This window comes from Peromyscus eremicus, chromosome 18 (assembly GCF_949786415.1).
Source record: "Peromyscus eremicus chromosome 18, PerEre_H2_v1, whole genome shotgun sequence".
In the NCBI taxonomy this organism is placed as follows: Eukaryota; Metazoa; Chordata; class Mammalia; order Rodentia; family Cricetidae; genus Peromyscus; species Peromyscus eremicus.
In genome coordinates, this window is record NC_081434.1 from 21,694,124 (window position 1) to 21,709,634 (window position 15,511).

At 35.9% G+C, this 15,511-nt stretch overlaps 1 protein-coding gene across 1 annotated transcript in view; it reads right to left on the reverse strand.

The window, feature by feature from the left end:
• Ppfia2 (PTPRF interacting protein alpha 2) overlaps positions 1-15,511 on the reverse strand; it is a 442,290-nt gene that overhangs the window by 19,201 nt on the left and 407,578 nt on the right. The window contains exons 22-25 of the mRNA XM_059245722.1: positions 12,006-12,087; positions 8,843-9,043; positions 1,564-1,626; positions 388-417 (exon numbers count right to left, since the gene is read on the reverse strand). Coding sequence (XP_059101705.1) covers positions 388-417; positions 1,564-1,626; positions 8,843-9,043; positions 12,006-12,087 — 376 coding nt within the window. The remainder of the gene's footprint in view (positions 1-387; positions 418-1,563; positions 1,627-8,842; positions 9,044-12,005; positions 12,088-15,511) is intronic.

Genomic DNA, 15,511 nt, shown 5'->3' on the forward strand with positions numbered 1-15,511 from the left:
ATGCTGCACATGACACCTAAAATCATACAGGCCAATGCTTTACAAAAGTCTTTGTGAGATTTTCCCAGAGTTTCAAATTGTATGATTATATATACCTTGGTTACATATATTACAGAGTAATTTCAGAGAAATTCAAGTTATAGATCCATCTTTGGAGGAAGAAAGAAAAATTACCCTGTTGTAGATACTAACTATGAAATGATAATCATCTTAGTTACAAAACATGGTGTATAACTATGCACCTATAATATTAGATATAATACTAATTTAAGTATATATAGCAGTCTAATTGCTGAGGTAAGTGATGTTTTCAATATTATGACCTACAGTAGTTTCCTAATTTATATTGCATATTTTACTATGTCTTAAAGCATATGAGTTTCCTACCTGGGCCCAGCTTCCTTCCTCAGATTCTTTCTGGGTTAGCAGCAGGAAGTGATTAATAAAGCAGGTAAACATAAATTAATTTCAAGTGACTAGTGAAAAAATTCTACCAGAAGCATAATTGTAATATAGTATGTTAAGTACCATGACATAAGCAGACATGCATATACTTACACTCATTCAATTTCTCAGATAAAGAGCACACAATAGAGTTTTAATTAACTCTCATTTAAATATACATAAACACACTGGAGTTATGAGTTCTGTAAAAATTTGATCTATTTTTGATTTCATATAAATTTCCAAATTTAGTACAAACATAATTATATGTACCTATGTATAATGAAAAAAGGTTACAGACCAGAAATTAATAAAGTGAATATCTTTCTCTCAAAGCTTTGGGGGCAAACATACCCCAAAACAGCCAACCAAGAAAACAGAAGGATGCAACTAAAAATGCAAATGAGCATGTGACTTTGCATTACTACATTTACACCATTACATTACAGATAAGCAAACATTTTAATGGGAATTAAGGTGAAAGTACTTTAAAATGAAGTTGCTAGAGGTAAAAAACATGGTGTGTTCAACTTTGATCCTTTCCATAAAAAAATGACTGTAAAAATATCACATTTTTAAAGCTGGTGATTAGAATCCTTGAAGTCATTTCAAACGGTACTTTTAAAAGTCAAATGAATATAACAACACTTCAATATTTTTTTCCTAGAGGTCTACATGTGGGATGATATAGCCCAAGAAACTACATAATTACATTTAAAGTGATGATTCAATGTAAGCTTTTCTACAACTGATTAAGTTTGATTTAGTTATATATATATGATATATATATCATATATATATATTCTTATGGGTATGTGCTAAGAGGTACTATCAAAATTTCCAGTGTTCTTAAATTTTAATAAATTATTTATTACTATTTGCATATTGCAACAGTGGATCATAGACACTTAGGATAAGAAGCACATGACAATCTAACACTGTTTCATTTTCAGTTGTCAAACAAGCATACTAAAGTAAATATATAATCCAAACATCAGTTATCTCCCTCCGTGTGTAACTATATAATACATCTCATTTCTTTGGTTTATAGTATATCAATTCCTGTCTTTTCTTTTTTCTATGTATAAACACTTTTGTTTGGGTTCAACAAAGACTAACCGTTTTTGCTGGAGCTGCAAGGTTTTCCATTTCTTCATGGGTCACCCAGACATTGCCTGAAGGCTAGTGAGGAGCCCAAAGGAAGCAGTGTCATCCATGGAGGAGAAACCAGGGTAGAGAGAAAGGAGGCACCTCTGTCAATCAACAGCATTGCATACACAATACATCAGTCATGCTCTACACATGCATCACAAGTTGACACTCTAGAGCCACTTTTTTGGTTTCTCAAGGGACTAATTGGACAGAGACATGCTGTGATGCTCATATTCTCTTAGTTCTTTGGCTATTAAATAAAATAATGCTTTGGAAAAAAATTCATGTTCCAAAAGAATGTAGTCATCAGGTTCAATTTTGTAAAATGACAAACTAACTATAAAATAATGTAGCATTGCTCTTTTTTCTTGTAAGGGGTTGACTCAATATATGAGTTGTTTATCAAGGGAATTTCATTCACATACTTTTATTCATTAATGTCCTGGGAAACAGTAGATTGACTGTTACAGAGAAGATGTAAACCTCACAGAGTGTTTGAAAAATGCATTCCCTGCATTCTTGGAGAGGAAAAAGACCTGAAACGTTATTTTGAGATACTATTGATTTAATAAAGCTATTTCTCAGCCTCATCAACACTGTCAAATTCCCAAACATTCATTTCCTTATTATTCAGTCATATCACCATTTGTTGTAGTTTGAATGTGAGATGTCTTCCATGGGCCCATGTCTTTGAACAATTAGTCTCCAAATGGTGACAAAGATGAAGCAGGGTTGTGGAACCTTTAGGAGGTAGAACTTTATTGGAAAACTGAGTCACTGTGGTCAGGCCATGCGGTCCACTTCTGTCTACATGTGCTTCCTAAGTGTGGACACAGCTGATCTGCTTCCTGTTCCCGCCACTATGTTTCCCTGCCTGCTGCCATGCCTTCCCCACCATGATGGACTGTATCCCTCTGAAACTGTAAGACAAGGCAAATCTTTTCTCTTTTTACTTGCTTTTGTCAACACCACAGGGATAACGAAGACACCGTTATAATATGCTTTTCTTGTGTTTGTGAGCTAAGATCTTTGCCCCAGCATCACACCCATGCCATGGCAGAGAAACACAAAATAAACTTTTTTTTTAATACAATGCATTATTCTTTTGGGAGGTCTCTCCTTTTTTTTCCTCTAGCCATATAATCTAATATTATCTCTACATACCATATAATCGATAATTTGAATTTAAAATCTGCTTATTAACATAGGGATCATAATATTATTTAAGGTTCTTTCCACTGTATATCACTCCATATAAAATTTCATGATTTCTTTCCAGGAAATATGTATGCAAATTTATCCAAATAGTAACACTTACTGGTTCTTTGTTTTAGAAGGAGCAGAAAAGGCAATGTCCAAATATCACAAGCTACTCATGGAACGTTCTACACTTCACCTAATACCATGTTTGACTTTCCTCATAGGTAATGAATAATGTATTTTGATATAAATTTAGAAGTAATTATATGGAAAATAAAATGAGTATTATTTGATATGAGAGAAATCTTACATAAATTATATATTAGTGAATCATACATATTATTCTTATATGTATACTATATATAATAATATGCACAAACATTTCTCTAATGAAGACTTACACAGTGAAGATTCTTAATTTTAAATAAATCAGAAATGTTAAGAGGGCTAAATATCATATATGTATGCACAGAATTCTCATACTTAGCTGCTGCAGAATTTAGGTATAGCCAGTTTTTCCTATAGAATAAAATTGCACAGTTATGGAACAAATTTACAAGAGCCACTCATATCACTGAAAGTCTCACTAAAGCTGACTTGTGCAGATTCTCCATTGATTCTGACACCAAATAATGATGATCTTGCTCTTCCCATAATGGCCTTAACCAGTATTAACTCTATTGGAGCAGAACTGTTCCACTGGTTTTCTGAAATTCTGCACTGGATGGTATGCAAAGTATTGCAGGATTGGTAAGATTCTAGAAGCTACGGTTGTATAATTATCTTCACTTACAAAATGAGCATAATTCCAGGGCAATTTGTGAAAACAGGATTGCCAAACTTTTGGAAGTTGCATGTTAAGAAGTTACATTTCATGGGAAATGTACAAGTTACTTTCTTAAAATGGGCTTTTCTTGACTATCTCTTGTATGTATGAGACAGAGTGAGTGTAAGCATGGTGTAGGCACATATTTTCAGTGTCTGTACAGTTGGGTTCAAAGGTCAGATGAAAGTTTTGAGTGTTTTCCTCTATCTCTTTCTGTCCTGTTCCTTTGAGGCACAGTCTTTCCCTGAACACCAGGCTTGAGCATTCTTGGCAAGGTTGGATGTCAGCAAGCTCTAATGATTCTCTGCTCTGTGCCCATTGGAGGAGTTTAAAACGTGTGCAAGATTCCTGGTTTGTTATGTGAGTGCTTGGATCATAAAACTCATAGTTATATAGTGAGCACACTTCAACACTGAACCATCTCCACAGTCCATCATGCATACTTTTGCAGAAATTTTTTTGCCATATAATTTTGTGAAACAAAACACTAAATAGCTTTTCTACAGTCCATTCAGGTAATCAGTAGTTGAGGCTTGGGGTTGTTTGTTTGTTTGTTTGTAATCATTTGTTTGTCGACAGTATTTCACTCTGAAGTCCCTCCTGACCTATATAAATCTCACTAAGTATTCTTGGCTGATCTTGAACTCATAGAGCTCACCTGCCTCTGTCTCTTGAGTCCTGAGATTAAATACATGAACTACCATTCCAGAACAGCTGAAGTTTTAATGCGTTTATTCAGTAATCAACCTCACATCCAGTAAGTAAATTAGTCAATCAATTTACTTTCTCCCCAGTACCTTCAGAGGACACAGTCCTCATCTGAGTGTCAGTTAGAGGTTCAATGCTTCAGAGATGAGCAGAACAGCTTGTCTAGGAGGCTACGAACAATCAAAGGAATCTTGGCCTTGAAAACGAGGTTGAAGGACATACCAGTAGTGGTTTGGACAAGAATAAGGACCAACGTCAAAGAATCTGTGGCTCTCGAGAAGCTTACTACCGTAGCAGTTTATGCTCAATTCTCAAATAGATGGGATCCATGAAATACAAATTACTATCCGTCTCAGTGGCCAACATCATCTAGCAGGTGATTAATAAGATCCCCAGTGCATTTCAAATTACTATGCTGGAAGCTTGAGTTCCTGTATTGCCACTTTTCAGTAATTGCCCTAGAATGATGGTAAAATGTCTTTAAACATCAAATTCTCCATGTCCAAAGAAGAACAAAGTACATACTTCATACTGGATTAAATCATAACACAAGAGCAGACTAGGATGAGGAGGTAAAGCTGGTCCATGAGCCTAAATTTAGGAAGTATTCATATTCAAAGTCATGGGAAAGCAAGGTTGGCACTGATAATGTAAGCTTCCTTAAACTTTGAGTTTTCCTTGGCTCGCTTCCCCCATTTAAGTGAAGATTGGGTAGAATACTTACAAGGTATTATTAAGTGAGACTTAGGAGGAAAACTCCTAAAGGATGTTATGAATTCTAGTCCGTACCTAATTATATCATTCAGGAAGAAACTATGGCAGGAAAATAAATATTACATGAACTCAAAGTATAACTCACAAAAGTTAATCAGGGGAAATAGTTTTATGGCTGTCAACATCATAAGAAATCAACTGTCCAGACCTCAGACTATTCATATATATATATATATATATATATATATATATATATATATATATATATATATATTGCTCAAAATACATTTTGTTATTAACTCTGTCACTTTCAAGTATTGTTCACTTTATAGGTGAATTACAAAGTAAAGTAACTTCTGGAATGATCTTAAAGTTGTGTTTGTTTGTGGACACATGTATGTGTGCAGGTGATCCACAGATCAGTGATTTGGATTACTGACTCTCCAGCCCCTGGTATATTTTTGAACAGAATTTTATGTGAAAATTTTGTTTTGCAAAGCAAACGGCATTTGAAATATAAATGGGCAAATGGTTCTGTGAAGATGGAGTACAAGGAAAAAAATAAATGTAGTAGAGTAATTTTAAGAGGCACAACTCTACTTGTTATATGCATTTTGCATCAGTATATTGCTTAATGCATATAAGCCCTATGATTAAAGAGCTTTAAATCATTAGTAAAAAGGCAACTATCCCTTTAATTCAGTGGAAACACTGAAAATTTTCGGAAATGCTCAGACAGCTACTAGAATAGATTAAACCATTAAGTTTATGAGTAGTTTAAAAAATTTAAATAAAGCAGTGAGATAACTAGTGGCTAAGACAGGGGGAATGGCAACATGGTTTGACATTTAATATGTTAAGAAAATAAATTGTACATATACAATGTGGCTATAAACACATTTTATGCAATAATGTATGTCCATGTACATATTTTGCACATACTGGAATTATTAAATATTTTGGTAGTGATGTTTATATAAATTATATTATCTCTATAAAGAAGAGATGGAAAGATTAAATTTATATTTTAATACTTGAGGAATATATTTATGCTACATTACTAATTTTGAAAGGAAATCATAAAGTACTGTGTACTAGAATAAGGAAAAAGACAAACAAATCCCCATTAAAAAGTTAATGAAAAATTAATTAAAAAAAAGATTATTTTTTTTCTCTGTGCTTTTTCCAATCATGGTCTCAACAAATAGCCAAACTAGTGGAAACACATGAACTATGAACCAATAGCTGAGGAGCCCCCAACTGGATCAGGCCCTCTAGATAAGTGAGACAGTTGATTAGCTTTAACTGTTTGGGAGGCCCCCAGGCAGTGCCTCTGGGACCTGTCCTTAGTGCATGAGCTGGCTGTTTGGAGCCTGGGGCCTATGCAGGGACACTTTGCTCAGCCTGGGTGAAGGGAGGAGGGGACTGGACCTGCCTGGACTGAATCTACCAGGCTGAGCTGAATCCCCAGGGAAGTCCTTGCCCTGGAGGAATGGGGAATGGGAGGAGGGAGGACAGGGGAATCCGTGGCTGATATGTAAAATTAAATTAAATTATAAAATAAAAAATAATAATATAAAAAACATATTTTTATACTCTGCTTCTGTCTCACACGTAGGAATTAAAAAATTTCAGCTTATACTGAACTCACTATTCAACATGCCTTCCTTATTGTATTTTTCTGGGGGGCAGAATTCAGAGCTATGTATAGTTTATATCATCTGTATAACTGGGAAACATGTTCTATAATGACTGTGTGTGTAAGTGTGTGTGTGTGTGTGTGTGTGTGTGTGTGTGTAGAAGCCAGAATTTGGGCTTAGGTGTCTTCCTTGATGGTGTTGCACTTTATTGAGGCAGGGTTTCTTGCTAAACTATGAACTTAGAGGTTCAGCTTAAAGGTGTGCCAAAAATCTCACCGAGTTCTTTTTTTTTTTCTTTTTTTTTTTTAACCTGGGTCTGTGGATCTAAATCCCTGTCCCCCACGTCACATGGCAAGAACATTATCCATTGAAACATTGCTTAGCCCTGCAATGTTTATGATTTAGGTGAATATTTAGAATAATTACAATGTACCCGATGACAGTTTTAAGGCCTTGGGCAAACATTGGCATTATCCTTGTTTAGTCTCCTCTAAGATGAGCCAAGAAAAGAGATCGTTTAAAAAAAGACGTTTATATGTATATGAAATGTTAATGCATGGTAGGAAAGAAACCCAGATTGTAGGGTTTTTTTTTTTTAATCAGAAAGCTTTTCAGAGATCAATAAGTGAGAGGTGTATTGGGGAGGTCTTGTGACCCTGGAGTGGGAAGAATGTTCTAGGGAGAACAATAATAACAAGATAAGCTTTTGAGGCCAACTACAGCTAAATTCTGAGTATCTTAAGCAGTCCTCATTTTTGTCTGCTTTTGAAACAACTCCGTGTAGTTTTATCTTTAATCTGTAATTTAACTTGCTTCAGGGTAAACATCTTAGGGGAAAATGTGCTTTTTTTCAAAACATGTTTCCACTAAGGAAGGGATTTGCTTTTGCAACTTAACGAAATGAGATAGTATATCCTGTTCTTTAAACCTGGAAGTTGGAAGTCTGACTGGATTGATTTGTGCAGGATTTGAATATATAAAATGTTTCTTCATACTGCATTTACTTCTGGGAGAAGAGAACTCTCTATAAGCCAGTCACAATGCTATTTTCTCAGTAGTAAATACTCATAAAAGCCTTCAGATCTGAATTTGGTTTACAATAATAAAAATTTTAATGGCCTCAAATATTACTGTAAGTATATTCTAAATTACCTTTAGCTGGAATATATTAGCAGAGTATATGCTTATCTACTTAAAATAATATTGTAAGTAGAAATTACATACTTTTTTCTTACACTGCATTGAGGAACTAACTAAAATGTAATTATACAAGAAATATGCACCTCTTTGAAATCTTACCATATGTTTCTGCCTTTAGAATCTAGTATACTTGGGGGTGGTAGTAAATATAGCAGACTCAAATAAAATTTTTTAAGGTAACCTAAGGCCATCTTAGAAATACATTGACATCAGTTTTGTACCCGAAAGCTGCAATAGAGCAATACTACTTTTCTACACCAATTTATTTTATTTTCTCGTATTTTGCTATGTTGTGTAAGATGTGGGGCTGGAGAAATCTAGTTAACACAAGAGATTATACATTAATCTCAAAAACTTACTAAATAGTGGGATAAAATATCATTTGAGAATATTTCTTGATGATATTGAGTCCCCTTTTTATTCTGTTATTTCATAATGCTAGCTTATGGATACAATTATTAAAGGGATTGTAAATGGGTACAAAATTTAAGAGGAACATTCCAATTTGTATTTATAAAATATCAAATCATGCACAATTTTTAACATGAAATTTTTTATAAGTAATAAATTAACCAGTACATCTTCAGAAACCTGTAATGCTTTGGGATAATTCCAAGAAGATGTTAGATTTCACTAAAAACAAAATAAAATAAAATAAAATAAAATAAAAGGAGTTTATGAAATTCAGTAAGTTTTGGGATCTTTCAGCTTGGGACGAAAATCTAAACTCTCATTTACATGCTAGCTCTGAAGTCCATCTTGGTGGCAGCTCTTGAGTCTGATAGGAATTAGAGCTCCTGGATTAAAAACCCTATTCAAAGTAGCAGCACAGTTAATGAAGAGCAAGTCGCATCTCTTTAAGGTGACACTGAAACTCATGCTGACACTGAAATATGCTTTGTGAGCTTAGGTCACTATGAGGTCAGCCGCAGGGAAAGAGGGGTGCGCATTGACTCACAGTGCGAGATGTAGGAGGAGCTGAAGGACTTGTGAGGGACACCATCTCCTGGATAGCTAGTCTAAGCTTTAAACGATGCAGAGGGTTGCTGATTCCAATCTCCCTTTGGATTTCCGTGTCCGACAGAGCCGACATGATGGCTCCACTTTTCACATTGGCTCTGCAGGCTGCCACGTACCAAGCAGGCATTCCCAACCAGAGCTGTTGGGTTGGAAAAAGAATATAGAGGTTAGAATAATCTTAGTGATTGTCTGCCATGGTTGAATCTTCGTTACAACTTGGCGGGATTTTAGACTCTCCTGTGAAGCACACATCTGGGCATGTCTGTGAAGAAATTTCCAGAAAGGTATAACTAAGCAAAACAACCAGTTTGTGGGTAGAACAACCAGTAAGTGGCAGTTTCAGAATAATAAAGACCGACCCACAAGCAAGTTGAACACTAGCATTGTCTTTCTCTGCTTCCTGATTGATGGTGCACTGGACCAGCAGCTTTACAATCCTTCTGCCATACTTGTGTCCCTTCTAGCCTTCCTGCCTTCCTTTCTGTAAATGACTGCACATTCAAAATGGGAGCTCAAAGAAATCCTTCCTTCTTTCAGTTGCTTTTGTTCGTTATTTTTTCACACCAACAGGAAAGCTAACTAATATATCATTTTAGTATCATTTTAGGTCCTCTAGATAGTCGAGATTTATTTTGCACATATAAATTTATCGGTCGTTTACAACTCCATGAGAAAAATGTTACCAATATTGACTAGAGAGATAGATATATAAAGACGTTGCGCATATGTTCCAAACAACAATTAGTTAGTAATTAAATTGAGATTGAGATATTGTGGTTTTAGAGCTACACTGATATCAATTATTAGGGATAGGTAGCAAATTTCTACTTGTGTATAATGACAAGAACTGATCCATACGTTCCAATGAGTAAGTGGCTTAAATGGCCTTTATTTAATCAGTACATTATAATTCTCCTTTTGAATTCTGAACAAAGAGATAGTTTGTCTCTTATAGATTGAGACAGGTCCACCATTGCTAGCCTTGTGATTTTCAACAAAGCATGAACCTTAGCCAAACCAAATTTTCCACTCAAGAACTTACATTTGAACCACAAAACTAGTGATATAATACATCCTTGTTTGGAATAACTTGTTATTCAAAAGTAGATAATTGATACAGACATGTTTCTTTCTATGTATCCTACAACATAATGTCTATAATGGGAAAGAGACAAGAAACAGAATGCCAAATCTGAATCAGTGTGGCTTGGGTTGTGGCTAAAATCAAACACACAATATAAAGATATAGTAGTTATTGTATGGTTCATGCTGAGTTCCAGAAAGGGAAGAACATTAAGATTAGGCTTATATTGATGAGGACACTAGAGGTTACCGATGATTGGCCATCTCTCTTGGTGCATAAACTAAAACTCTTTAAGATAACTCCACATCTACATACCTTCACTCACCCCTAATGATTTCCTCGCCACCATCTAAGATGTTTGAATTTCCACTCTGGTTAACATTACGCAAATGTTGCCAATCCATTGTTAAAAGCATCATCTGTGATTAGACACTGAAGAGTTTTTGAGGTGGATAAATGATGTGGGAAGGAGTAGACTGCCTCCCACACTGGATTCTTTACAGGCTTTGCACACCAGGAGGAGGAAAGGAGGTAAAAGTTAAGGGCTCCCATTCATGGTCTCAGCATGCTTGTTCATCTTGTTTATTCCATTTTGTGATTTGAGTCACATTAGGAAATACATGAAGAGCAATTTCAGCATCAAAGATATGTTTAATTAGCTCTGGCTTCACTGGCTGTCATTTCCCAGGACTTTAGTGTTAGTAAATCTGTTTTTTGTTTTTGTTTTTGTTTTTGTTTTTTAATCTGAAGGATTTCTTCATCCTTTGTCAAAATAGCAACCAACTCTCTGTCAAATCGTAGCTCATTTTATTGGAATTTGAATGACATCTGAACAAAGAATCCCTGTCATTGTTGAGATGTGATTTTTTTAAACCTTTCCTCTAGTACTCAAAGGGTTATTTTTTGACATAGTAATTTAAAAGACAGGTTTGAAGAGGTAACTTCAGTAATTAATTACTTTGAAAGAATATAACAAAAACAAAACACAGGCTGATTTCAGTCAGTCCAAGAAAGGAAGCTAACCCAAAAAGCATGCTTTTATATCTACCTGTCTAAGTGAATATTTTTAAAGCAAAATAAGCTTTAATTTTTTTCTTCACCTGGTATTTACTTGAATCTGAATATGATATAAAGTTAAGTTACTTTATAAACCCTAATTGTTTCAATGTATATTACTGCCTTGGGCAGGCAAGGAAATCCTCTATACTTTCCCCTGACATCAACTATCCTAGGGGCTGCAACTGGACCACCTAGGAGAAGTGAAAGCAAAGGTCAGTCAGTGCTACTGGTTTGTAACATGGAGCCAACCTGGGGTCAAATACGCCTTTCCCTCACCGTCAGAGTGTTTTCCTTCATCCTGTCAAATATTGCTTTATTTTCTGCAGCATTGTATTGTAGAGGAAACACTGAATGCTGTTCTTGTGATAGCTAACTAAATTTAATCAATTGGTTAATCAGTCAACTTAATATTCATAAAGTAACCTGAATTCTTATGTGATTTAGACAAAGGAGGAAACATAGGTCTCAGCCTTTTGTTTATTCACAACAGTTGAAACTGAGCCAGTCCATAGCCATTTTAGGAAATTAATTATTCACAAAGGAAGAAAATTTCAGACAGCTCATCAACATTTACTTCAGTGAGTAAAGAATTTGTTTTTAATTATTTTTTTCTTTCTTATTGATGAGGGCTGATGGACAGGAGATGATAGTTCCTCAAAACCTCCAAAGCATGGCAGTAATTATTTATCCTCCTATGAATAAGGACAGAACATGAAGAGGACAGGATGTGAGGACACTTCTGGTTACACCATTGCATGTTCTGTTCTGTCCCACTGCAAGAAAGAATCTGTGCTCTCTCCATCATCATAAGTCCATAGACGTGTATGTATGTGTTTCCTTTATGAGAACAGATATGATACAGGGAAGCTTTGATTTCAGAAATCGGTCTTTATCTGCCTCCAAATAATCAAATTAGCAATGATTGACTAAAGCCAAGTCTTTGGCTTGCTTTGCTTACCTCCAGCCATGCGACCACAGTGGGTCCATCCCACTGGGCAAAAGGTAATCCTTTTCTACGAGCTTCTTCAAGGAGTTCATGCCTGAAGTACAGCAAAGAGCACTTGTTAGGTAATATGGAAGGAGATGCTTGTGGTTGTTTTTAAACCACCAGTAAGCCCTTGCAAGTGTTTAATGAGGGGTGACACAGAATGACAAGATTCCATCTTCCTTTGAGACACATATGGAAATCCCCCTTTGATTTCATTGAGTGAAACATTAATATTTAAAAATAATTTTCTCCAACATTTATTCACCAAGATTTGAACACTTGTTAATCAACTAAGTTGAGCTGCATTATCAGCCAATATTGCTTCCATTTAGCAAGAGAACAGCTCACATATGCATATGTAATCATGCATTCTGTGATCTAAATCTGACTTTTGAATATGCCCTTCTCCAACACCTTTACTCTCTTAATGACAGGGGCAAAGCTTGTATGTTAAAACACAAGACACATTTGGTGTTTTTAGCCCTGTCGTCATGATGTTCACTTTGAACATGACCAACATTCTATTTTAGAAGTTAGTCCCTGGCCTTGATTGTTTTTAAGATCTGAACAAAAAAACTAATGAATTTGATCCTTTGACTATACAAAACCCTTGCCTCAAACGTTTGCTGATACATGTTTGAAATACAGCATACACTGTTTTCCGTGGAATGTTTATTAAGATTAAAGTGAATAGTGGTGAAGGGTACACCAAGCCAAGAAGAGAAGCTGGGGAGGTCTGAGGTTTGTGGCACATAGGAGGTAAAGCATGTTCTTAAGTCAAGAACAAAACACTGTAAAGCAAAGACCCTCCCATCTACTGTTTATAGTTATAGTCTTATAACTGACTGGACTATTCTGAAATCTTACAATCCCCTGAGCCCCCACACATGCTCTTGTAGCTGTTCTATTGCTTTATCCACTCTCCAAACTTTTGACTTCTCAAAGACAGCTGAAAACCATGTCACATTTGAAGACTACACCAATATCAGTTGGTTCCCTTCACTGGGAAACTGTAAAGTGTACAATTCGACAGATTTTAATTCATAATCACTGCTATTTATTAATGAAAAGCTAAGACATTAGTGAAAAATAATGCTTTTCTGATAGCAGCGCATCATATGTAGGGCTACACACATATGTATGACTGCATCCCCTCCTAAGAATTTAGAATTGACATCAGTTAAGTTCCAAACCCAGGACAAACAGTTGGGGTGCTTACTTAAAATATCAAAGCTGGACCTGGCCACTAGGTTCTCCAGGTATCCCTCAGTCCCTACCTGTTACTGGGTATGGATCATGGCATAACCACACTCTCTACCCTGAACTCTCCAGCCCAGGGGCTGGGCTGCCCTTCCCCCAGATGTTATTACCTATATAATCTAGACATTTTGGTCACTCATGCACTTCTTGTACCTTTGGCCTCCTGGCTGCTGCATCTGATTTTCCTCTCTCCCTTCTTCCCCTCCGCCTCTCCCACATGGCTCAGCTCAGCCTTGGTCATGTCCACTCTGGACTCTCCCAGATATCCGTGACCCTGACTATGTTGTCCCATACGTTTACAATAAACTTTCTCCTCCTCCAATCCCAGGCATAATCTTGTCTTTTCCTTTCCTTCTTTCTTTTTTTTTTTTCATTCAACATCCATGTTCAAAATAATAATTTATTACTGAAATAGTGGAATCAAATTGTATGCAATCTCAAACTATTATATTTATCCATTCAGGGATATAGTAAGAAATATATTTCTGTAATTCTGTATGCATAATCTTATATGCAAACAATAAAAGCATAGTATAATAATTGCTTTATCCCTAATGTATGTCTTTCATGCTAACAAATATATCATGGATGTCATATATGAACTCCCAAACAAAGCGTGTGGTTATTACCCATTACAAATAAATTACTTACTTAGTATGGAAGATTCATATATTAAAATATGTAAGAGAATGCCTTTGGATACAAGAGGTTTTGTATTTTTCAATAGACAGTATAAAAAAATACATGACAACCTAGTAAGGGGCAAAGAAAAAACTGAAGTTATAGTAACTTAAAAGACCTAAGTTAACTGCTGTTTGAATTGAGGAGACAGTAAAGGTACGTTCTGCACATAAACTATTCAGCAGCTGGGAATGTGTACAGGGACACAAAGGCTTCAAATTCACAGTGGAAAGCACAGACATTCTCAGGTGTAAGTCTCTATCTCATCACCCGGTTCCCTTGGGCTTCCCAGTGACAATCCACTGAAAGTCTGTCTCCAGAAACTTAGTCTCACCCTGACAGGTGTATTTATAGAAGTGGGACAAGGTATCAAATGTCCAACAATTCTGTATTGTGCACATGCTCCAACATGAGTCTAATGCTCAGTGACTTAGGTAGACACCTGAATGTGGTTTTCAGAAGATTCCATGTTAGACACTGCAAATGCATGAAACCGTCCAAATGCATTTGACACACAAACAGACGCTTCCGCAAATGGATGCGTATCCTGATCCTAACAGTTTTGCTTAATCATCACTGTTTTGCTTGCTAACAAAGGAGAGAATAGTGACCATTTTGTAGATGCTGAGGTGGCTTTGAATAGCAAACAGGAAATGTACCAGGAAATCATGCTAAGAAGACATGCAGGGGTGGACTTATTATGGAGTGTGTGTGAGAAAATTTAGAGGAGTCCTCAAGAGGACTGAATTATTATAGTTGTGATATCCTATTCAGTATTGAGAGGTATACAGGTACTCCGTCTGAGTGACATTGCATGGGCAGAAACACACATGTGTGTCTAAACATCTTTATTCATTTAGTAAGTGAGAAAGAAATGACAACAGCCTGAAAAGATCCTGTTACTTTAGGAAGTAAAAAATATGAGTGATAGAAAACATTTTTAAAGATTAGAATGTTTCACTCCTCAGCGATTCCCTAATAAAGAACTAATTGCAACCTGGAATGGGGGGAATCCTGTTAAAACTTACATTTGACCATGCATCACTTCTCTCCCATCACATTGCCTGTACAGCTACTTAGATCTAATTCTCTGACTTCATTCTTACTCCATTCTCACACTCCACCTAGTAATACTCCATTCCATCTCTTGCCCTCTCTTTTCGAGTCTCCTTAGGCCATTTCTAAGCCCACTGTTTTCTGTAGCTCTCCTTCACAGCACTGAACTCTGTGTTCTCCATACAGATTATAAAGTCAAGAGGACCAGTAGTTCCACACACTCTGTTGTTTATGGATACATTTTATATTGACAAAAAGCCATCCATAGAAAAATATGCTCTTAAAACAGTTGTGAATGTTATATGTGCATATACGTGTGTGTGTGTGTGATTATGCATATGCATGCATGTGCACTCTTGTTTACATGAGTGTTTTGGTGCTGGGCATAAAACTCAGGTCCTTGTGTTGCTACACAAGTGCTCTTACTCAGTCATATCTGCAGCCCTCCCCCTATGTGTTTAGTTTATTTTTGTTTTGTC